The following is a 24,631-nucleotide window of genomic DNA, read 5'->3' on the forward strand; positions in this document are numbered from 1 at the left end:
AGTTGGGCCAAGGGTGAGGAACTCATTTGGCGTGCATCCTTTTCTGCGGCCCAGGAACTCATGAGGCGCTGAGATCGGCGCCTCAGTCCTTTCGGCCCAGCCCGCCAGGTCATCTCGCCTTGCTTACTCGCAGACTGCGCCTGGATCAGGACCAGGAGCCGACCCTAACTCCGACGTCCCAAACCCGAGCCAGGAGAGGCGGTGGCCGGCGGGTGGCGACACGTCTCTGCTGGAGGTGGAAGGCAGCAGCACGGCTGCAGTGAATCAGGCGGCGCACGCAGCAGGTACTCTCCATCCTCTTTCCACTCATTCGAAATAGTATTGGAATTGTCATCTGCTGGTCTGCTGATTCTTGATCGGAGAACGTCGGAGGAAGTGGATGTGGGCGATTTCGTGAGAGCGGGCGGCGAAACATTGATGTTTCCGATCTCCTCTCTCGTCTCTGCGCTGGCGGCGAGCTACTCTACTCCCTCTCCCTTGCGCGTCGTCTGCCACTCTTTCCTCTCTAAGCCGGAGGCGAGCTGGTTCTCCTCTCGCGCTTCCTCGCGCGCTGTCATCTCTCTGCCCTAGCGGCGCGCTCATCCTATTCCTCTATTGCCAAATGCCAAGCACTCAGGTGGATAATGACGAGACTCCAGTTCAACAAAATACTTCTTTTTTTACCATGTTCAACAAAATACTTCAATTTATCAGTTGCTATAACTACTCCTTTAACGTGCCAAGAAAATGCCATGTCTCACGCTGGATGAAATTTATGGTGCTACTTGTATAATTTACTTCTGATGTATGTGTATATCAACCGGAACAATGAAATAGCCTTTTTTGTAATCAACCTATACCTACCAGATTGCCCATATGAGCTATTCTAAACCAACTACCTGACCCTTTGTACTGTATGCATTCATTTAATTAAACGTGATTTCATTGCAGATTGCATTCTAGTTCTGTTACATACTAAATATTATTGTTGTATGTATTTGTAGCTTTCAATTGGTATTGGGACATTGAATCCTAGATGTAGAAGCTTTCCCAAGCAAACCTTTGACCAGGAAAAGGCATACCAAAGATTTTTGAAAGACACATTGAGATGGAAGCTTTCGATGAAGTAAGTTTAGGATGAGGTTTCTGATCCAGCTGGTGAAGGTGGTGATTTGTAATAGTATTTGTTACTAAGATTTTGTACAAGGGCAATACAACCATGTGAAGCACAGAGGTCATCAAAACAACCTATTCACCTTCGCCCCTCCAACCAAACACGAAATTGGATAAGCCTAACAACTACTTATTCATCCAACCAAACAATTTATTTTGGCTCATCCCACCCACCCACCCAACCAAAATAAAATGATATCCCAACCCACTCACCCTTGCCCTCAAACCAAGCGCACCTACTCACTAGATAGTCTTGGCATTTCTGCCACCCTATTTGCGTGAGGTTGTTTGAATTAGGTTTAGCCGCACATATATGATTATGAGGTAATCAAGATCTGAATTTTACAGCATGATTTAGGTGAGAGGGGTCAGTTTGCTGGTATATTGTGGGTCACAGGAGGGGTGTATGGGGCTTCCACGGCTAATTATAGGCTTGCTTAACGATGCTTATGTGTGCCAAACTTGGGCCCATTAGCTTTCTTCCCAAATAGTCATCTATGGGTTGATACTTTGTTTTTGTTCGATATAATTATATAAGTTCCAGTGAAGTCTGTATTGTTCCCTGAAATTACTAGTGGAATAGAATTGTGACTGTCCATTCCAGGCTATGGTTTTCTTGGATGGTTAATTAGTGGCGGACTTGCTAATGCAAACAGGTAAATTCAAAGTATCACATGAATTTTCTTTTTCATGGGCTGTGGTAGCATACTAGCTTGTTATCTGCCGGAGCAAGACTTTTGTGTTTAGACCAAGTTAAGGTTTTCATGTTACAGTTGCCAGCATAGCTTGGATTAGAATTGCTCACTGGAGCAAATGGTGAATTCATGTTTGCATTCACTAGGTCAGAAACCTGTATGAATTTCTTAACATTGCTCATCCATGTTCTGAATATTTCTTCTTATTATCCTTGAGTCCTGAACCGCAAAGGTGTCAATATGTCTCGTTCTAAACAGGGTTGCCATTTCATCATGACGACCTAGAATATAACCATAGAAGATGCTGCCATAACAGGTTTACTCATAATTAATTGGGCCGAACAGAACAGCAGAAGTAGCCCAAAATACCTAGTTGTTGCCTCTCAGTTGAGTCAGGTTGATAGTTTCTGTAGCGACCTCTCAACCTTAGTCACGTCAGCGTGGTGTATAGAATCTATAAAGTTTATGATTGGGTAATCTATATATTTCCCGTGCAAACATCAACTTTCTCTCGTGACTGACAAGGTCTGAGAAATACTCCATAGGGTCTTTTGCTTTAATATGCTTGCCAACTATTGGTCACAAGATTGCTTGCCTGTTGCTATGCTCCAGTGATATGTTTGCCTCTTAATGCTCTTTGTGAATGTTTTGCTACAGCAGTGTATTTTTGTTTTGAGTGTTGAGTCATAGTGATAATTGGCATCTAGTATGCGTTAGGACTAATATCAGTTTGCTTCGCTTTTATCTCCCAAGACATTTATCACTTTGTTAGTTATCTGTATGCTTTTGTTACGGTAATGATTTTTTTCCCTTTTATTGATTCTGATAAGAATCTTCATTTTATCTTTGCAGGTTTCTTTCGTTGTGACATCTTTCTGCGTCTAGTTCAGTCACAAGGAAAATGGCAAGCAGAGCAGGTGGCGACGGCAAAGAACCCATAAATGAGCAAGTAGTCGCAAATACTTATGCCAACATGCGCACTGAAATGAACCAACTCTACACCAAGATCACGGAGCTTGAGATGGAAGTGAGCGAGCACTCTCTCGTGATTGGCGCAATCGAGCCTCTGGACCCTACAAGACGATGCTACAGAATGATCGGTGGAGTCCTGGTGGAGAGGACCATCAAGGAAGTGCTGCCTGCGGTGCACCGCAACAAGGAGGGCCTTGAGGAGGTGGTCTCTCGCATGAAGGAGGCGCTGGAGAAGAAAAAGAAGGAGATCACCGAGTTTGAGCTCAAGTACAAGATCAGGATCCGGAAGGGCGACGGCAATGCCGAGGAAGATGTCACCATGAAGGAAGCCTCTGCACAGGGTGTTCTTGTTGGCCCTGCAGGGGGCAGTAGAGCATAGTGGCAGTAGTTCTCTGTCAAAATCAGATTGCTCTTTTGCTGTATGTCAACCGATATAGTCACACTGTGTTTCTGGGTGTGGTTATCATGCTACACGACTGAAGTACTGTTGAATCCTCGTGTGTAAAACTGGAGATTATGCTAGTAGAGTAGATCAGAGCTTTGCTGGTAACTGCAGATTTTGCGATGATTGCTGCAGAATGACTTATGTATCTTTCTGTGGTTCTTCTTTTGTCGCGCTTCAGAATTTCTGTTTACGATGTCATGGCTCGGTTCAAAGATCGAATTCCGTAGAAATTTTGCTACCCTGAAATGTTTTGCATTGTTCATATACCAAAATTCGTCGAGAAAAATAGTGTGGATTTTCCCGATCAAAGTTGGATCTATATATGCACGGGTGCTGTGCACGAAGGTGAACTAATAATAACCGTACGATCTTGGCGTGTCCGGCTCAGCGCCACTCCCGGAATCCCCTCCCGACGCTCATACGCAGCACAGGCACGCACGAGACGAGAAGAAACCCTAGAGAAACCCCGAGGCAGCCTCCAGATCAGCATGGCCTCCGCCGCTGGAAAGCTCAACACCAACGCCGGCGGCGACACCAAGGGGAGGAAGCGCAAGTTCCTCCCCCACGGCAAGCCGGTGAGGAAGGGCGCGTACCCGCTGTGCCCCGGCGTGCAGGGCTTCTTCATCACCTGCGACGGCGGCCGCGAGCAACAGGCCACCCGCGAGGCAATCTCCCTGCTGGACACCGTAAGACGCCGTGTTCACACTTCAGTAGTTGTTCGTCGTATTGCCATGTTGGAGTAGCACGTGTGCTACTTCGTGTGGGTTCTTAATTCCGCAAGTCACTTCTAATTAGAAGCTGCTGGAGGGATTCGTTCCACTTCAGATCGCTGATAGTGCTATGTTGTGTTTAGTGTAGTTACTTGTTTACTGTGGCGGGACAGTTTACTTCTTGTTGATTGATGCGAAGACTGATTGAAATGAAAAACACGACTGCAGCTTGCTGAACTGTGGCTTGTAATGTAGTTGTATTTGAAACTTGGAATCTTCCTGTCTAGAGTATGTACAGCCTTGGTATACTTTTTCCGGAAGATGGTGGTGATTCGCTCATATAGCAACAAACTAACCATAAGTTGTACAATTATGTTTTCCTTTCTGTTCTGGCAAGGGTTGTATGTTTATTTGTGCCATGTGTCAAGGGAAACGATGATACTTTGCCAAGTTGCCTGGTTGATTTCTTGCCAAAATATGCTGGCTGATATGCAATTCTCGGTTGTTGGATCTGCAGTTTTACGAAGACCTGGTCGACGGGAAAGGGTTTGCTGACAAGTCCAAGATCATACCTGACAAACCGTTGAACAAAAAGATAAAGTTTGACGATTCTGATTCCTCTGATGACGAGGATGCAGATCATTCAGTGAAGGAGACCAGCAATGGAAATGATGCAGAAAAAGGTGAAGCCAAGTCATCTGAGAAGCAACAAGAGGTACTTGGTAACTCAGAAATTACCAGCAAGGACGATGAAGAACAGGTGAAAAATGCTGATGGATCAGCACCAAAGAAGCAACGTGTGGAAGATGCCCCGGTTTCTGAGCAGACAGAGCCAAAAGAGCCTGCTGATAAACCAACTGAGGCCATTGAAGAACCAAAAGAGTCCACTGATAAACCAGCAGAGACTAGTGACATACCAAAAGAGTCCACTGAGAAACTAGCAGAGACCAGTGATAAACCAAAAGAGTCCATTGGGTTACCAAAAGCGTCCAAGGACATACCTATTGATGATTTAATTGATCAGGACCTGAAACAACTGGGAGACAGGAAAAAGGTTTGTTTGCTTTTTGAGCTAAGTTACAGTTTAAGATACGTAGAAGGTGGTCTGTTCTTTTTTTTGAAAGCCAGAAGGTGGTTTGTTCTGTTAGATAGTAGTCCATATAAAGTTATGCAAATGACTAAATTTGGTCAGACGTGCTTAACATATATTCTGGGTACAGTTTACACCATAAATATCTTACAATATTTTTATATGGAAACATGCAATTCTTATTCATAGCTCCTAGGCAGTTGTCGACAGTCAAAATACACCTTATATTTTGGAACCGAGGTGGGGATGCTCATAAAATCCTTGCTTCTCCACATCCCTTTCCCCATATCTTATGTATGCTGGACATTGAAATGTTTTTGTGCTTAAGATCTAAAACACACTGTTTTCTTGCACTTGCCCTAAATTTGGAGATCGTCTTGCTGTGGATAGAAATATTTCAGTATTTCAGTTCAGTAGTAATTAGTTTCAGTATTTTACTATTTATTCATTGATACTGACATACCGTAGTATTTAACTTTTTATTCTTTGCTACTTGTTTTATTCTTGTTACCACATCCCTGTGCAGTTATGTATAACTTCTTAAGTACACCTAGCAATTAATTTTGACAAGAAAAACTTATTTGACGACTGAATTATATATGACACCTCTCATTTTAGCAACTGTTTTCTGATAAATTGACAATCAGAATCTTGCGCAGCACATGATTGCTCCTTCAAGAAACAATTCATTAGTATGAGAAAATGCAGAAAATACTAGTCCCATTATATTTTTTCTTTGCCTCACTATGGAAAACCACTATACTTGAAACAGAGGCTTTTTGCAAGCGTCGATTCAGGTTGCAATGGTTGCATCTTCATTCAAATGCACAAAAGAGACGGAGACCCTGGTCCAGTTGAGATTGTACAAAACTTGATGTCTTCGGCTGCCTCAACTCGCAAACATATGTCCAGGTTCATATTTGATGTTATTGGAATCTATCATTCCTTGTTCACTAAGTCTCATATTTCAAGACATAATTTCTTATGTTGTGTGCAGTTATTTTCTTGCTTATAGACTTACATCTTGATTGTACTCTAGGTTTCTTCTGAGGGTTTGCCCTGCTGAGGTGGTATGTTATGCTTCAGAAGAGGAAATAACAAGAGCCATTAGTCCACTTGTTGAAAAGTACTTCCCCAAAGAATCTGCTTCAGGGCATAAGGTAACCTGCTCCTTGCTTGTTATGTGGTCTGGTATAAGAACATAGGGCAAAGCAGTAGGACTACGGTATATTTTGTCTTGCATGAGTAGGCATATAGGGTGTTGTTGCTTATAGATAAATATAATCAAATTACATTGTTCTAAGTCCTAATTATTTTAGTCCTAAGTCAGAGTTTTCTAATTTTGACCATGTTCATTGAAAAATATCAGCATCATGTTTCATGTGTATTTATTGGATGCGGTGGATGTTGATTTTTTTTTTATTAACCATGCCAAACTTTGTAAACTTTTAACTTAGGTCAAGGCTTTATACCTTATATTTTGGACTGGAGGGAGTACAGACCAAATGCAATGTTTACATAATCAGTATCTAAATGCCATTCATCCGTCATATAAGTGACCCAAAGAAGTTTATTTGCTTTCATCATCCGAAAGGAAGTGCAGGAAGTAGGACCACACAAAGTTTAGCACAAATATGCCACACTTTATGAGCAAGCGATTGCAGGCAGTTTCAGTAACCGACATCATTTATTAGGGCATGCATTGTTTCTATAGAACAATGCAAATTGCCCAAATAGGAGTTGTTTGCTTTGTTGTTTTCCTGTCCAAAATTCTACATGGTTCCTTACTCACTTGTTTCATTGTTCGCAGTTTGCTGTGCTATATGAAGCAAGGTCAAACACGGGAATCGATAGAATGAAAATTATAAATGCAGTAGCAAAATCTATACCTCAAGCTCACAAAGTTGACCTCAGCAACCCTGACAAGACTATTATTGTCCAGATTGCCAAGGTAAATGCTTTAATACAGTTGGATTTCTTTCGAATGCCTATTGTTATGTTTTATGAAAGTGCTTTGTCAACAAAACCTTATAGTACTACAATTGTCATTAAAATTCATATTAGTTGCTGCTCAAATCCCTAGTGTTATGTTTTGTGAAAGCACTTTCTCTATTTCCAAACCCATACTAAATACAAATGATTGCCGACCTTACAAAGAACACACATGAGATCACTTTTTATAGTAGCTTTAGTAGATAGATGGTCTCAGCTGAGGTTCTGATAAACCATTTGTTTGAATTGTGAGCAGACTATATGCATGATTGGTGTGGTGGAGAGATACAAAGAGCTTGCCAAGTTCAACCTAAGGCAGCTGACATCGCCACCAGAGAAGTAACTGCTGGGAGAGGAATGGTTGCGTCTTGCTGGCTCCTGCGCCGTCTTAAACATACGCAACATCAGTTAGTTCGTTAGCTGGAGAGTGAAAATCACTGTTAAATGATTCAGGTCTACCGTCGCATTAAAACCTCGCATCCTGAGTTGTTTATTTTCCGCACAGTGCTACAACAATCGGTCGAATAAATTCCATCATGGCTCGGTTGGCTCTGTTATGTAGACTGCATGTTCGTTTTTATTGATTATAGAAGGTCAAGGTGTTTTGGTGTCAGCTGGCCTTGAAATCAGAATATGTGAAGTTGTCTAGATAATGTTTTTTTTTGTATGGTGAAGATTTTTGTTACATGCGTAGTATATAGACGTGTTTTAGTATGTAGACACGTGCAAATTTAGACAAAGTTGAGACATTTTTTTCCGGAACGGATGGGGTATAAAATATGCCTGTAAAGTAGGACCTGAGCAAGTCAAGACTGTAAGATGACGTTTCAAACGGGAAAATGTAGAACCTTTCGCTTTCCTAGCCCTGATTTTACTGGAAAAGTAATCTGGTTGGTAATCAATCAGCAGCAAAATTAATCTTGGTGAAATCCCAATCGCTTGGAGTTTAAGACAAACTGTAGAAAAAGTTTGAAGCGAGGCCGTAGAAAGATCAGACTGATCCAGTCTTTTCCCTAAAATAAAAGCTAGTCGTGCATCGAACGTTGACAGGGAACCATGCCATAGCGCAGATCAACGGCGGCCAGCCATCCTCCGCTCGGTCGGCGGGCAGGAGTGGCACTTAATGCTGGAGACCACCGCACCGCCCGCGACCACGGCAGCGCAGCACAACCAGCCAACCGAAACCACTACCACGGGCACCGCTATCGGGGGATGACCGATGATGGGATTACGCGAAAGCTACCCTTACCCGAAATCATCCAACCGAACGCATCATCACTCAGCACGCGCGTGCCTGATCTGATTCGACGGGGTGTAAACAGATCGGATCAATTTTTACTTATACCATAATAGTATTTTTTACCATATTTTTTTTCTTGGATTTGGATCGGAGCGGATTTTGCCTGGTTTCGGATTTGAATGCTACTGATTCAAATTGAAAATAGGATGGATTTGGACCGAAAACAAAAATAGTGGGATACACCTCTCACTGGTAGATAGTTATAGTGCTTGCAAAACTTAGCTAAACATGCTGCCAAACGAATTTGGTAACTCAATAACTAATAACATTGTGAGATTAGCCTTGACATTTGACTTAAAAATCGGATCATCCAATTTAAAACCTTCAAATATCTTTATTAAATCATGATACACCGTAGAGACCCGTCGTTGTTGGCATGGTACATGCAACACCGCTCCACTTCTTGCCTCCACCATCCAGCAGCTCACATGTGATCTAACATTTTGCACGGGGACGGCGTCGAGCCATCGATGTTGCCAAAAGACAACCTTTGCGTGTTTGGGTACAAATATATGTATTTTGATCTATGAGAATAGTTAGGTTGTCTTGGAAATTGTTCTTCTCTGGCTGTCACCGTACGATTAAGATGTTATTATCGTTTTGTAGCCGCATGAATTTAGTTGCGAGGATCAATAAGTTGTTACAATTGACCTGTAGAGATACTTGTTTACCCGTTGCATGAGAAAGAGAAAAGTCAGTATAAACAAATTGCGTACACCCACAATCCACATGCCACGTGTTCTTGCTTGAGATAGTCCTCTTGTATGCCTTTTCTATCTGAATTGTGAAAAAAGGAACCTCTTAGTCTAACCTTTTTTAATCGACCCGGAAAATGCAACACCACTCCATCTCTTTCCTTCACCATCTAGCAACCAGGGAGGAAGCCAGGAAACTACAACAAGGGGTGTCAATTGCATGTAAAATACATTGGAGGGGGCCCATATTAGTTAAATTTAAAGATTAAATCCACAGATTAAGTTGGTGGTTTTCAAAAAAAATCCACCATGAGGGATCCATGGCTCTAGTCCAACACACATCTGATCCAACATCTTACACGGGGGCGGGGCAACGTCGAGCTGTCAACGTTGTTAAAACACGAATTTTGCAATTTTGGGTAGAAATATGCAATTTTGTTAAAACGTCGACCTATAAGAACTTACAAATTGTTTTTTCTCCCGATACAATTAAGTTGTTATTATCGTTTTGTAGTTGCATGAATCTAGTTGTGAGGATCAAATTGGTTGTTACAATTGACATGTGGAGATGCTTATTTACCAGCTGCATGAGAAATAGAAAAGTCAGTATAAACAAATTGCCTACACCCACAATTCACATGGCAAGTGTTCTTGCTTGAGATAGTCCTCTTGTTTGGCTTTTCTATCTGAATTGCGAAAACAGACACTTCTTGGTCAAAACCTTTTTTATCTACGTTCTGTCCCGCAAATGTATTTATTTAGGTAGTATGAGAACTCAAAAGTCCAAAGCCTATATGGGGTACACATCGCCGCGTACATCTGTGTGGGGAAAATGGTTCATCGTTGGCTGGCGAAAGTGGAAAAAAAAGGGTACCCTCTTAACTTGTGCAGGTGGGCCGCCCATCCAGCACCAACGAGGCAACAACTAAGCTGCTGCTGAGCCATTCTTCGTCCTCCTCCTCTTGTCTCCTCCCTCCCCTCCATCTTCCTCGTCGATCACCTCCAAGCTCCAGCTCCCCAGCCCCGGGATCTCCGCACACGGTAAGCGTCCACTAAGGCTCGACGGATTTATTTCAGTCCAATATCCACGTGCTATCTTCGGCGAATATTCTCTCCCTTCCCTGGGCGATCTGTTCTGCATCTGAAACAGTGGGATTATGTTCCGTTTTCCTATTTGGCACTCCATGGGGCAAAGTTCATAGTAGTAGTGAGCTAAAAGCGATTAATGATTTTTATTTCGTACTATATTCCTTTGGGATAAACCCCAGGCCTTTTGCAGCCAAGCTGCCCTTTCTTTCTGCTTTAATGGAGATGGAATCCTTCCCTTTCCACCTCAGAATCGCACGAATCAAACTCTTTCTTCTCCTTTAATCGTTCACCTCTTCCTTATTTGGCGCCTTTAGAGTTTTTTCCGTGGGGATCTTTGGGCTCGTGCGGATTCTATATTTGATCGGTCTCGCGATTTCGGGTTTTGAAGCTCTGATCTTTTGTGGTGTTTGGGCGAAGGTAGGTGACTCGTCGAGCTTCCTGGCAGCACCCATGGAGAAGAGGAAGGGGATTCTGGAGCTGCGCGACCGCATGGACAAGACCCTGTCGTGCCCTGATATCGCCGACGAGGGCTCTTTGAGATCTCTGGTAAAGAAGCAGATTTTAGAGTCGTCTCTGCCTGGCTCCAACCAAGGTTTGTGTGCTGCATCTTTGGGCACCCACCTTATTAACGTACCAGTAGACCTTAATCTAATGAGTTTTTCTCTAGGTTGTATGCAATTTTAAAAGAAAGACGTGCGGTGTAATGTTCTTATTTCTAAATAAATACCCCCTAGTGATATTGACATGCGCATCCGTATTTGTTATTCGTGATGCTAATTAAACTGCTTCATGAACCGTACCTGCCATCCGTATTTGCTACTACATGTGTATATATGTCTCTTTCTGTGTTTTTCATTTATGGTTCTGTCTCCTTAGGCGATATCGACGTTATTGCTGAAGCACGGGCCAAAGAAGTTTCCAATTTTCTTGAAATGCTAGATACTTCAGGAAATAAACGGCCTTCAGAGATTCATGGGCCACAACACAAGGAGTGGAAGGTATGCATTTAACTGAACTGGTTAATGCATTTCTAGAAGAAAGCTGCTGGACAGTATGTATTTTTTTAGTTTAGAATACGCGATACCACGATGCATTTAAAGAGATTTTATAATATTATTTGATTATAATATGCAGTAATGAGTCTATTTTAGTGTTTTGTTTCAGCGTAATCAGTTCATCGATTAGTTATGTTATATATCTATCGTTTGTTTCGAGCATGCAATATGTTAGTTTTATTTGTAGTTTCTACCTCTCAGAACAGTATTGTGCTAATTCAAACTTAATTATTCTTTTACCTTCTTCCCTCATTTGGGGAGAATTCTTCTCTGAGGCTTCCACATAAATTCTAGGAATTGTTTCAATGAAATGTAGTCATCTTTATTCTGTAGGTGAAGCAGGATACGGACCAATTAAGAGTCATGTATCGCGAGGGCCCAGATGGGACCCCATTTCATACCCTTCTTGCCGAAGGCTTTGCTGATGGTCCTATCGATGTTTGTAAGGAATTATAATCCCACCAATGAGTAACACTTTAGTTTCAGATAGCCACTAAAGCATGCTATTTTTTATTTTTTTACTTTGCATAGGTACATGTGTGTCATGGGAATCAGGTCTATACAGAAAATGGTGAGTGCATTGTTTTCTAAAAGAAAATAAGACCAGTACAGTTTTTTGTTCATTGAAGACAACATGTTCTTCTTTACTGCACTCTTGAAGACTATACATGCTATTTTTAAATATTTGTGAACACTGGACATTGAATTATTACATGCTATTTTTAAATATTTGTGAACACGGACATTGAATTATGATTTGTTTGGCTTAGCTTTTACCGTGTGGTTGTTACAACAGCGGTCAATATAAATGCATTTATCTCACTTAGATACCATGTAACATTGGGAATAGAGTTCTATTTATTGATTATGTATGCCATTTAGGAAGTTGATAAATAGATTGTCATTTCTTGGGTTCTTGAATACACTTCCTTGATTTTTCACTGTCGGCAAACTATATATGTTATTAGTAATGATAGTATCCTACTCCTTGATTTCCTGTAGGAATCACAATATTGCCCAATTTAAGTCCACCACAGGTGCCCTTTTTTACTTGTAGCGGCCACATGGCTTGCGTATACCCACTTCTCATGAACCACCTGATGTTGTACAGTTGCACCTAAACACTGCACACTGAAGTAATCTGATAAAGCATTTTATAAAATTGTTTTTAACCCAATATATAATGATTCGATTTACCCACTACGGGTAAAGTTTAACAGTGCTAATTCTATGGTTTATTAGCTTCTACTATTGGTATGTGCGTATTTTTTTCCATGCAACTACTTGATGCTCTATGTTTTACAAAGTAAACATGTTGTCTGCAGTATACTTGATCATATAAGTCTACCCGGACCAAACAAAACAATGACTTTCTCAAATGAATTCTCTCATGAACTTATGAGATTATTTTTCTCCAGGTTTCCTCAATACAATCTGCCAACTTTTAAAATTGCCCAATCAGGTTGCTTAAAAAAGGTTCGGATTGGTGAAGAAATTTCTTTGATCAGGTTGGCTGAAGACTAATTTCTCTGAAGAATCCTTTCTTACAGTTTAAATTTGACTTTCCGTTCGGTTTAGCTAATTTGTTTATTCACTATTTGGAAGAAAGGGTGAAGGTCCCATGGCCAGTTTCAGAGAGAGAAGCTCTTCTGCACTACTTTCAGTTTGAGTATCTTAAAGAAGATCTTGTCATTGTAATTATGAAAACTGTACGTAGGTTGTTGTGAACTTCTTCCTACAGCTTTAATAGTCTGTGTCCTAGTTTTGTTTACTTACTGCTTATTTACTTGCTTGCAGATATCCGATTTGGATAATATAAATATGCAGACACATGGATTTACTACGGATGGAATTCCTGAAGCTGGTGACACGATTCGGATGGATGTAGTTGGAGGCTTTGTTTTACAGAGGATTACGAAGGAAAAAAGTTTTTTCAGGTTACGTGTCTGATACTATTTTGCACTTCGACGCGTATGATGCTATTTTGCAATTGGACAATCAGTAATTGATATAGGGCATCACATTTCACCTCAGACCCCTACCCGAGCCTTCAAAATTGTGCCTACTCTTTTTTTTCAAAAAATTCAATCAATATAGTGTATCTTTCAAAAGAGTGTTGTTGTGGGATGATTTTGCCACACAAACCAAGGGAGCACTGAATTTTTTCTTCACTTTATGTCTTTATCTCTGTAATACAGATGGATGTATAATTTTTATAATCCACCCTTTCATACATAAAAACACAACTTATCCATAAAATAAATACTTTTTATGTTCTTATATTAGTGTGAACACCGAAGAGTAAGTGCGCACTCGTTGTCTTCAATTCTGCTTCCGTTAACAAACTGTTGGTCAATAATGTCTCAGCTTTATGCAGTCTAGAAACTTTAGATAAATTGTATGGTACCTTTGGATCCCCACACCCTTATTTCTGTTGTTAATTATTTTAATCAAACTTTGATACGTACTATGAACTCAGGCTCTTGTTAGACCACAATACTAACTCATCAATAGTCGACCGGCAAGATGGGCATGATCTTATAGTTAAGGGTATCTTGTTACAGCTTGCAATGCCCTAGCTAGGAAATGAACATTTGCAGAGCCTACCGCCAACTCTAGAGGATACCATCATCAAAGGGAAAAAAATCATGGACATCTTTAATCTTTGACATGTTGGAATACCCTCACTAGGACAACAATGGCCAATACCACCACCTACCCATATCTACCAGAATTAGATCCTCCTTCCTCCATCTCTGCCAACACACCCCATCCTAGGCTTCCTCCTCTATCCCAACCAAGCCCTTGGGGAAGAGACATGCAGTGGACGGGTGGCTAGGCAGAGAGCTGGCGTGCGTTTGGGGCGAGTTAGCTCTCTGCTGGATTTACATTAGTGCTTGGAATAAGTATTAGGCTCCCACACCCTTTATTTGTATATTGCTGAGGGTTACAACTGGACAAAACTAAGAATTCGGACTCTTATTACACCCTAACACTACTACTGTATTATTCCTATCAAATCTTTATTGTACCAGTATTCAACGATTTATCAGCCTTACTAAATATACTTGTGCTCTTTTTTAAAACCTAATAACTCTTTCAGGGCAGTAGCGAATATGGACATTAAGCTAGACTTTGTTCCCCCATGGTTGATCAACTTTATGTCAAGGCAGCTTATTGGTAGCGGGCATAAGCTGTATCAGAAGGTTAGTGACTTACTTTATGTACATGTGATATTATCATATTAGGAAGAATATGGACAACAAATTCATACATTTCAACTATGCTGACAACATGGATTTCTGTGAGAAATCTTGTGTGATACTTTACATTGAAGCATGATACTCTGGAAAACAATACCTTGTTAAGCAATTCTTATTGGCTTAACTGCAGGCTGTTAGTACTGTAGCCGCTTGTGATGAAGACTACAAGCAAGCTTTACGAGCACCACTTTATGCAAGAATGCGTGAGTACCAGTATTCTTCTAACAAGGCGAATGTGATGCCAATTGAGAAAAATGCTAATGAAGTGCTACCTGAGAATCCCACTGCAACGGATCCTCTAGCAGTTACTAATCTCTCCCCAAGCAGTGAGATTGTTGAAGAGGAGAGTGAACAGAACACATCCTTCAAGGTGGATCATCTTGCAACCGGCTCTTCTAACCAACTGGCCGAGCAAGCGCAACAAGACAAAAATAAACCTTTTATTAGTCCTGAGGTAGAGGAGGCTCTGGGCATACTGGACACTGCTATTGCAGTTCTCCAAGGCAAAAGATCTGGAAATATCAGTGCGCTCAAGAAGTTCCTCAGTTACGATGCAACTTCGGAAGAAGGCAGTGGCATCATCGGTTCTAGAAATTCACATACTAACATTTCGGATACAGTCAATCTCCTGAATGGACGTCCTCTTACCACGCCACCCCGAGATTCAAGGTATGCATTAAGAGATGTGGACACACTGTGTTCTATATTTGCGTTTGACTAGTATTCGTGAAGGCATTAAACATACATTACAACTTAACTTGCATTGCATCTTCCTTGATGCAGAGAGATCCGGCAAGCTTATTCCTTGCACCATGAGGATGTCCGCGGCAGGGAGGAAGGTGCTTTCGACAGTGATTCTTCTAAAAACATGACCACTTCTACTATGATAACAACAAAATCCACGGCATTGAGGAGCACAACAAAGGTGCATGAAGAAGAGAGCCTGAATATCGATGGCCTCCGTCCGAACGCTTTTCACAGTGACAATGAGCCCAAGAGAGTAAGGAGGATCAATAGGTGGCTTTGGTGCTTAACACCACACCATAGGATGACCAGAGCCCACCGTAGTTAACCCCCGTTTTTTTGAATATACAGAAGAAAATAGACAGGCTACACAAAACTGGTGGTTGGTTGAAAACGTGGGGATAGAATGAAAATCCCGGAAGCAGCCTGTGATAGTGACAGAGAGTAGATCATGTCTTTGGTAAATGTATAGTAGTCTTGTTGTAATATCATGTAACTTATCCCCGCAAGGCTTTAATTTTGAGACAATTCTTGCTAAGTACATTTGGTGGAGGTTGCTGGCAATGGAACTTTTTGTTGGATCTTCTCCTGGGAAAACGCCAAAGCTTGCATCTCAATGCATGGAGAACAAGTAAGTGCGACCCCCTTTGCCCTATGTGAGGGCGCTCCACGATAGCGAGCGCGGTCGCGCGTGGGGGTTGGGCCCTGGCTTTTCGCGTTTCCATATAATTTGCCCATGTGTCGCCATTTTGTTGGCTCCTATAGAGAGAGAGGAAAATGACAGATCATAAAGGGAAAATAAGACATGGCCCAGCGAAACCCTACCCGCATCCCTCCCGTGCTGCCGCCGGCTCTCCCCTCCCATCTCGAGCGCGTCCTTCCCCTCGCCGCCGCCTCTCTTCCACCCTCGTCTGCAGCAGGCATGGGCCTATCCCTCCTCTATCGCCCTTCCATCCACCAGCCTCGGCGTCAACCGCTCCTTCATCTTCTGCTTCGCCTAGATTGGCCGCCACCCAAGAGACAAGCGGTGTTGATTTGGGCACCAGGTCCAGCTTTCATCGAGATGATGGCAAAGGTCAATGCCGCCACTGTTGTTTGTTTCTTCCCCGTCTCCGGCGGCTACCTTGGCACCGGCTGGTCCACATCGACTTGGGCGAGACCTACAGACCGGTGGGGACGAGTCGATGTAGGCGACTTCTGGGCCGACGGGCTGGCCAGCCGCAGCGCGTCGATCTAGCCGACCTCCGAGGAGAGCGGGGCAAAGTGGGCAAGGTGAGGAAATCAAAGCCATTGGTTCTCAGATTCTAAAATTTGCAGAAAATAGATGTCCCGATTTCTCAGGTTTCTGAATCGTAGTGTCCATATTTTTTCTTTTCTTGGCGTATATTTTATACCTTGGTTCTTCTCCTGACCAGTTCAACCAATTTGCCTTGGGTTTAGATGTGGAGCTCCGAGATGGACGCACAACAACAGAGTGACACTGTCAGGTAGCTATCAGCATACATCCAACGTTGAGGCTCCTCCTTAGCTCCAGCCAAAGAGATACAATGATATCTGGTACCTGACTGTCAAGTGTAGATTGATTGCAATAATGTTTCAGTTCTTATGTTTGTTGTGTGATCTCCATCTCTCCAGCTATGGAGCTAATTGAATAATGGGGAAAGGTGATTTCAAACAGCACCCAGTGTGAGAGTTCCATTGGGTCAGAGTGTATTTCACTATAACCTTGGATATGAGCTTATTTTCTGAATTTGTTCTTTGCAGTGACTTTACCTATGATTTCCTTGAATGTGTTTTAGAAAGGAGCAGAGGCACATGTCACTGGCGATATAACTGTTTCATCATCAGAATTGGGGTGGATCTACACAAATCTGTAAGGAAACTATCCAAGGTGCATGGGTTACTCAATGAGGAAAATGTTTTCTGTAGTGGAATGTACTAACTGGTGTGATAGTGTTCGATAAGTAACTAAATCTTTGTATGAACTGGAAATTGACAACTTCAGTTTACTATTTTCATATGAAAATTATTTAATCACTCGTTTGTTGTTGACACTGCTTTTTCTCCTTAATATTTCAGGAGTATCTGGTAAAAACACTAGAATTGAGTTGATGGCAATGTTGGGAGTATTTTGAGCAGTTATAAAGTCAGTCAGTCCCAGTGTTGGCCAAAGCCCATTGTTAAAAGATTGTTTTGCTAGGATGCTTGTATGGTTTGAGTTTATTTGTAAATACAGGGATGTGTTTCTTCAAATTAATTTTGTATGGTGCTTTCATAATATAAATATCACCAATATTTTTCTATTGGACTTAAAATTTACAACTATAAGTTCTTATTCTGGAATATTTGTTCTTTCTTCTGCAGTTATTCACTGACAATGATTACCACTTCTCTGAGAATGATCTGGTTATGGGCAACAACGTCAAGCCCATCGGAATACAAGTAAGTCTCACACTGTTTTACCATCAGCATACTGAGTTTTGTTGCACAAGGGTATACAACTAGATTTTGCATATTGTTCTTCACTCTCAAGAGTATACAAACATATCTTGGAGGTCAGCTTAAGGCTAAACTATGTCAGTGTGGCGTTCTGTCTTGTATTATTATTCCGGGCGAATTTTGAGGAGGTGGGTACCCATGTAGGATTGTTTCTCCATGTTTGAGGTGCCTTTTTGTACAATCTTGCAATGCGTTTCTTCTAATGAAAATGTACCTCTTCTTTAAAAGGTAACACTAAGATAGTTTTATGTTCACAAATAGCATTTCTCTGTTATGGGCCAATATTGAAAAATGGTAAATGTTAACACTACTTGGTGTGTCCCAACAACGTTTTTATGCACTTTCTGCTGACCGTACCTTGAAATATTCCTGAGTTGTCTTTGTTTTCTCGCTAACCTCAAAACTTGATATAGAATTTGGTTAGTCATTGCATGATTCTAGGCTGCTTCAGTTCTTCTAGAAGAACTTCATCACATAAGATTTTGATTTATCATTTAAGATCGATGTGCAATGTAGTGTTCTTTGTATTATGAGCTGACTTACAATATGCATCTGTCGATGTACAATATTTCAGACGTCTATTCTTTACAAAAGTGGTCAAGCAGATATTCTTATGCTCGACTGTACTGGACATCTGCTGCTGAATATCCGAACTTAGTTGAGGTATATGACCTTAGAGTTCCAACTTTTTAATAGAGAATGTCTGTTACTCATAAGCACTTATTGAGGAGAGCAAAACTAATAAACATGTTTATGTAGCACTGAAACAATCATGTATAAATATATGCTCCTTCTTGGACCAGAACAATTTTTTTTTTTATAAGAGTACTATTTTTGTATTTACTAAATTAATGGTTAAGATGATAGGATTTTAGATATAGCATTGTTCTAATAATGCACATGTATTTATATGTAGGCGTGTGGCAGACAGTTGGCTTCAGGTTTGCAAAAATGTTGAAATGTGAATAGGTGATAAGACTTATATTGTGGTCAATATGGTTGCTGAAATTGGATTGCACAGGCAAACTCAAATTTTGTTTAGTAGTTTTGTTTCCCGTCAGATTCATTGTAGAGACAGATTGTTTGCAATTGTTGATTGAGCTGGTGGTAATGGTTCATGATCTGATTCTTCTCGTGCTTTTAGGAATAGCTAATTTATACCAAAACTTCCAATCTTCAAGTAAGCCAAACAGTGAAAAGTAATACCGGAGCATATTGGTTGCTTCTCCAGCAAAAGGAAATTCACCCTAGACCAAAAAGCATATCGTTCCAAAACAGTTGATCTTGAATAGGGAGTGAACATGTCAGGCGGCATAAGAACATCAGTTAGAGTAACTGATGTTCTTATGCGTCGAATTTTAGGTCAAACGTAGAGATATAACCCTGCTAGGTTCAGGCTCACTCAACCTTCAGCGGAAATTACTGACATATTTGCTTTGAGTTGGTACAAAGTTTGTTTAGGCATATTTTCTGACTACCATGTGCTGTAGGCTGAGCTTTTTGAACTTTGGGCTGAACTAAAATTCGGAGAAAGATGAAACTACAAATGTATATATATAGTTTCCACTTTTTAACATATTTAGCACTAACGCTGACAATATATACTTACCTTGTTCACTGTTACAATCAATTAGAAGAAGCATCAATATTGCAACAATATGGCAGACAAATCAGTATATGTCGTTTATTCATTGTTTATCCGCTTTTTTTCAGGAGTAGTTTGTTAACAATTTTTCCATCATGTATTCCTTGGTGGAAAATTAGAAGCCTACTAGCTAAATCAGTAATGCTGCCCTGAATTTCTCTCTCATGCCAATCAGACATACTAGCTAAATCTAGCAATTCTTCAATTATTGCAGGTCTGCATTGGAGGCTTCAGACTTTGTTGGCTTTATTATCTGGAACTAAATTAATTGTCGCTCGCCTCCAGCTACTTTGGCTGGGCATGATTCCGCCGTTCTGGCTCCAGCTTGGTTGCTGCCATGCTATAATGTATACCACTCTTTGTCTTTTAAGTGCTCAAGCTCTTCACAAAGTGTGTGTATTTTCCCAGTTGTTACCATTTTCAATATATGTTGGAAAATGCTGCAAAATGTTTGTAATACGTTATGGCTTCCATGTGCTCCATAATTTAATTGTACGTATATGTTGAAGAGATTATTTTTTTAGTTTTGTGTTCAAGCAAGCAAATCAAGGGTTTAAGATTCAGCACCCAAGTGATACTATTAGTCAATTGCCTTTCCATGTGCTAAGTTAAATATAAATATAAGCTGAGTAGCTGATGGCAAGAGAACCCATGTTAGCGGTCACCAATTGTCATCAGGTGTTGCATTGGATCGCAAAGCACCGGCCAGGAGGCGCCCCATGGGGCGCCCCAACCACTAGTTTACATAATATGGGTGATATTTACAAGGCCACGAGAGTAGTGTACTGGACTTGCCAACATTGCATCCCAAGTACCAAGACCAAGTTAGCTGTTGACGCTTGACAGGGCAAAATTACCTTCATGCATGCAACCGGCTTTATGTTTTGACAACAAATCAATATGATATATTGATATGTGTGTATTGTTAGAAGAGCTTTTATAAATTTGTATGGAAATGAAAGAGCGCTCCTTCGAAATGTCTCCTCAATGTTAACATAACTTTCATTTTTATTTATTGTTTCCTATATTTTTCTTTTGTGATTGTTAACATATACTACCAAAAAAAAAATCTTCAATTCTAAAAAATTACATGAAAAAGATACGGTAGCCATTTCTAATCGAAAATGGCATGTGGTGCTTGGGCATTACTCTCTCGTGCCAAAAATATGTTGCATATACAAGTTTGGTTAAAATCAAACTTTTTGAAGTATAACCATGTATATTGAAAAAAATATAAACATATACAATAAAAAATTAATATATTTAAATTATCATGAAATATATTTTTATATTATATGCATTTGGTATAGTTAAGCTTCGTATTGATATCTGTATATTTTTATTAATGTTTACAAATTTGCGTAACATATTACTAAATAGTGCGGAGCAGTGACCAACGACTTGAAGCAAACTGTCAAGGGAAATGCTTGTGATCAGTCGCCCGATTGATTGCAAAAGATCGGTCGCTCCCAACACGCGTCTGACAACGACCACCAGGCCCACCCACGGGCACATCCCCTCCATCGCATCGTCTCCTCCACTAATTCCTCATCCAATTTCTCTCTCTCCTCCTCTGGAGTGTGGACGACAGCAGCTCCTTCCCATCGGCCGTCCGGACCTGGGCTTTCCTTTGCCGGGCGCGGGGTTTCCTCCGCCGGCCGCCCGGACGCGAGCTTTCCTCTGCCGGCTATATGCATGCCGCGAGTTCTCCACTGTTAACCGTTCAGCCGCGCGAGCACAGCGGCATCGATGTTGAAGGCGTAGTGCATGTGTGTTCGTCGCCGCCCCAGCTCCTTCCCAGCGAGCGCGTCACCGCCCCTCCTCCCGCGAGCGTGTTACCCGGTGAGTGCGCCGCCCTAGATCCTCCCCTGGCCGCCGCCTCAGTGCATCCTCCGGCGAACACGCTGCCCTAGATTCTCCCCCTGTCAGGTCCAGGTTTGGACGCCGACGAGGTCGGAGGAAATTGGGGCTGGAGCTCCACAGGCTCAGATCGTCGTTGTGGAAGAGATGATATAGATACGAAATATAATTTTTTTTGTGTGGCTTGGTCCTCCCAACCTCCCCTCCTGCCTCTTATAACACGAGCCAGACCAAGCAAGTATGTCATTACAACCAGAAAGTGCTTAAGTTAACAACTAAACTAAATAAGCAATTTAAGATACTAATGAACTACAACCAGAACTAATTAAGCCAGCTATGCTTGATCTTCCCTGGGCATGACAAGACCCCCCTCCAGAGATCAGACTTCAGGTCTGAAAGTCAGGAAACGTTCTCTGGATGAATTCGGTGTCTTCCCAGGTCGCCTCTTCGGTGGTCATGGAGTCCCAGTGAATTAACCATTGTGGAATGGCGACGTCATAATCACCTGCAGAACGAGGAACAATGCGGCGTTGCAGGACAACAATTGGAACTGTTTTTACCTTGCCATCATCAGTGACCATTGGAAGTCTGGAATTTGGTACTGCTCGAGGTCCTGTGTGCTTTTTTAGGTTACTGACATGGAATATGTCATGCAACTTGCACTTCTCAGGTAATTGAATCTGATAGGAAACTTGGCCAACCTTCTTCAGCACCTTGAATGGCCCGTACCATTTGGGTGACAATTTAGGAGGATTTTGCAGACCCAATGCACTTTCTCTGTATGGCTTCATCTTGAGGTACACCATGTCTCCCAGTTCAAAGGTTCTTTCAGTTCGTTTGCTATCTGCATATTTCTTCATCCGGAGTTGAGCCCTTGCCAGATTTTGTTGTAACAATGCCACCATATTCTCCTTTTCAGCTACATCGGTGACTGTCACTTGTGTTGGTTCAAATGGTACTGGAATGTGTTGTAAGAGTGGAGGTGTATACTCATATAAAGCCTGGAATGGTGTCATGTTAATGGAAGAGTGGTAGGAGCAGTTGTACCACCATTCCGCAGCCGGTAGCCACTCGCACCATTTCTTGGGTTGTTGGGATACCATGCATCTTAAGTATTGCTCGAGGCACTGGTTAACACGCTCCGTTTGACCATCAGACTCCGGGTGATAAGCGGTGCTGTAATTGAGCTTGGTGTTGAAGCTTGAGAATATATCTTTCCATAGTTGGCTGGTGAATACTGGGTCTCTGTCACTGACTATGCTAGCTGGGGGTCCATGTAGCTTGATTATATTTGCCATGAAAGCATCAACGACTGTTTGGACTGAGTATGGATGTGAGAGAGGTATAAAGTGGGCAAACTTAGTGAGGCGATCCACTACGACCAGTATTACATCCTTGCCTCGTGATTTTGGCAATCCGGAGATGAAGTCCATACTAATGTCAGACCATTTCTGTTCAGGAATAGGCAATGGTTGCAACAGTCTAGGGTATGGTAGCCTTTCAGTTTTTGATATTTGGCATATTGGACAGGTTGCAACTTTCTCAGTAACATAGTGTTTGAGCTTAGGCCAGTAGAAGACATTCTGAATCTTGTGTACTGTCACTTTGACACCCGAATGGCCTCCAAACAGAGAAGAATGAAATGTATCGAATACCTTGTCTCGAAGACTTGTTGAGCTGCCAATGTATATTTTCCCTTTGAATCTCAATATGCCAGTTTGCAGAGAAAAATTTGGGTGGCAATTCGCATCTACTGTCAACTCTTGGAGTAACTTAGTGCAGTGATCATCGCCCACATAAGAGTCGTGGACTTCATTCAGCCATTTAGGAACCGAGACTGACATCTGTTGACAGGTTGGTTCCCAGGTATGGGTTTGTAGTTCAGACTCGTCATCCTGGAATTGCCGAGATAAAGCATCAGCTGCTGTATTTTTCTTTCCCCTTCTTGTACTCAATCTTGTAATTGAATTCGAGTAATTTCAACATTAGTTTGTGTTGAATTCCCTCCAACAATCGTTGGTTACCCAGGTACTTGAGAGCTTGCTGGTCTGTTTTTATTATCACGAGATTCTCCAAGAAATAATGACGCCATTTTTTGAGGGCATGGAGGATAGCTAATGCTTCTTTTTCATAAACTGACTTAGCATCCGTTTTTGGCCCGAGGCATTGGCTGAAGAATGCAATTGGTCGTTTTTCCTGCATTAGGACAGCTCCAAGTCCTGACTTGCAAGCATCTGTCTCCAGCTCAAAGGGAATGTTAAAGTTTGGTAACCTGAGCATTGGTGGAGTGGACATTATGTGCTTTAGTTGAACAAAAGCTTCTTCTTGTGGTTTGCCCCACTGGAAATTGTCCTTCTTTAGTGCTTGGTACAACGGTTGGCAAATAGTGGCATACCCTTGGATGAACCGGAGCCTGTTAAGCCCAGAAATCCTCGCAATTTCTTCAGAGTTTGAGGAGTTTTCCATTGTACAATGTCCTGGATTTTTGATGGGTCTGTAGCTACGCCTTCACCTGAAATGATGTGACCCAGATATTCTACTTGAGGCTGACCAAATGTGCATTTCTCCAGTTTTGCCTTTAACTGAGTATCTCGCAGAACCTTGAGCACCATTGCAAGGTGTTGTTGATGTTGTTCTTTGGTAGAACTGTAAACCAGGATGTCGTCAAAGAATACGAGCACAAATTTGCGCAAGTATTGGGCGAAAATCTTGTTCATGAGCTGTTGGAATGTGGCAGTCGCATTGCTTAATCCAAATGGCATCACTAAGTATTCATAGTGTCCTAAGTGTGTGGAGAAAGCTGTCTTGTGCACATCCTCTGTTTTCATTCTGATCTGATGATATCCTGATCTCAGGTCGAGTTTGGAGAAAATTGTTGCTCCATCTAACTCATCGAGGAGATCTTCGATAACCGGAATGGGAAACTTGTGCTTTACTGTTAGGTCGTTCAAGCCTCTGAAATCAACACATAGTCGCCAGCTTTTGTCTTTTTTCCGCACCAAAATGGTTGGTGATGAGAATGGGCTGTTGCTCGATTGTATTTCACCATTCTTCAACATTTGAGCAATGATTGTTTCGATGGTGTTCTTCTGGTTATGTGACATGCGATATGGTCTAATATTTGGAGGTTTTGATCCAGGCAGCAAGGGAATTGAATGCTCAGCATCTCTGTGAGGAGGTAGCCCTTCTGGTTCCTGGAATACATCTACAAATGCTTGTAAGATGTTCTGAAATTCTGTTGTGCTTGTTGTTTCTTCTAGAGCAGTCAATGTTTTTCGCACATCTTCCATATTATACAAGACATATCCCGTTGCTTCATCACTAAGGAGTTGTTTACACTCGAGAGCAGACACCATGGGATCATCCACTGGAACTAAGTGGTCACAGAAGGTGTGAGTTTGTCCCGCTGTTTCAATGGACAATGT

General features: G+C 41.7%; 3 protein-coding genes and 1 long non-coding RNA gene across 12 annotated transcripts; all 4 read left to right on the top strand.

Moving 5' to 3' along the window:
* Positions 1 to 237: 237 nt before the first annotated feature.
* LOC124698836 (probable prefoldin subunit 2) lies at positions 238 to 3,198 on the top strand. The gene is made up of 2 exons (XM_047231250.1): positions 238 to 284; positions 2,700 to 3,198. Exon 2 carries the CDS (start codon positions 2,749 to 2,751, stop codon positions 3,196 to 3,198), a length of 450 nt encoding a protein of 149 aa, XP_047087206.1. The 5' UTR covers positions 238 to 284; positions 2,700 to 2,748.
* A 554-nt stretch (positions 3,199 to 3,752) lies between these two features.
* On the top strand, positions 3,753 to 7,669 carry LOC124698837. Its single transcript, XM_047231253.1, has 6 exons — positions 3,753 to 3,950; positions 4,492 to 5,028; positions 5,837 to 5,976; positions 6,104 to 6,224; positions 6,875 to 7,015; positions 7,313 to 7,669. The coding sequence occupies exons 1-6, from the start codon at positions 3,753 to 3,755 to the stop codon at positions 7,397 to 7,399; spliced, it is 1,224 nt and encodes a 407-aa protein (XP_047087209.1). The 3' UTR covers positions 7,400 to 7,669.
* A 2,234-nt stretch (positions 7,670 to 9,903) lies between these two features.
* LOC124702887 lies at positions 9,904 to 15,786 on the top strand. 2 transcript variants are annotated; one of them, XM_047235059.1, is made up of 11 exons: positions 9,904 to 10,092; positions 10,558 to 10,732; positions 11,017 to 11,138; positions 11,529 to 11,637; positions 11,727 to 11,766; positions 12,614 to 12,703; positions 12,805 to 12,904; positions 12,993 to 13,132; positions 14,299 to 14,401; positions 14,589 to 15,127; positions 15,242 to 15,786. In XM_047235059.1, the coding sequence occupies exons 2-11, from the start codon at positions 10,591 to 10,593 to the stop codon at positions 15,528 to 15,530; spliced, it is 1,674 nt and encodes a 557-aa protein (XP_047091015.1). In that variant the 5' UTR covers positions 9,904 to 10,092; positions 10,558 to 10,590; the 3' UTR covers positions 15,531 to 15,786. The 2 variants fall into 2 exon arrangements, with proteins under 2 accessions (XP_047091015.1, XP_047091016.1); XM_047235060.1 differs by having other exon boundaries at positions 10,562 to 10,732.
* Positions 15,787 to 16,055: 269 nt separating this feature from the next.
* Positions 16,056 to 19,917, top strand: LOC124702888. 8 transcript variants are annotated; one of them, XR_007002767.1, is made up of 6 exons: positions 16,056 to 16,474; positions 16,643 to 17,075; positions 17,282 to 17,644; positions 18,276 to 18,364; positions 18,618 to 18,670; positions 19,561 to 19,917. It is a non-coding gene; the product is annotated as an uncharacterized LOC124702888 (long non-coding RNA). The 8 variants fall into 8 exon arrangements; XR_007002770.1 differs by lacking the exon at positions 18,618 to 18,670 and having other exon boundaries at positions 17,282 to 17,463; positions 17,567 to 17,644; XR_007002772.1 differs by lacking the exon at positions 18,618 to 18,670 and having other exon boundaries at positions 16,643 to 16,866; positions 16,967 to 17,093.
* The last annotated feature ends 4,714 nt before the right edge of the window (positions 19,918 to 24,631 follow it).

The sequence above is a fragment of the Lolium rigidum genome, chromosome 3, assembly GCF_022539505.1.
Source record: "Lolium rigidum isolate FL_2022 chromosome 3, APGP_CSIRO_Lrig_0.1, whole genome shotgun sequence".
NCBI classification, from domain to species: Eukaryota; Viridiplantae; Streptophyta; class Magnoliopsida; order Poales; family Poaceae; genus Lolium; species Lolium rigidum.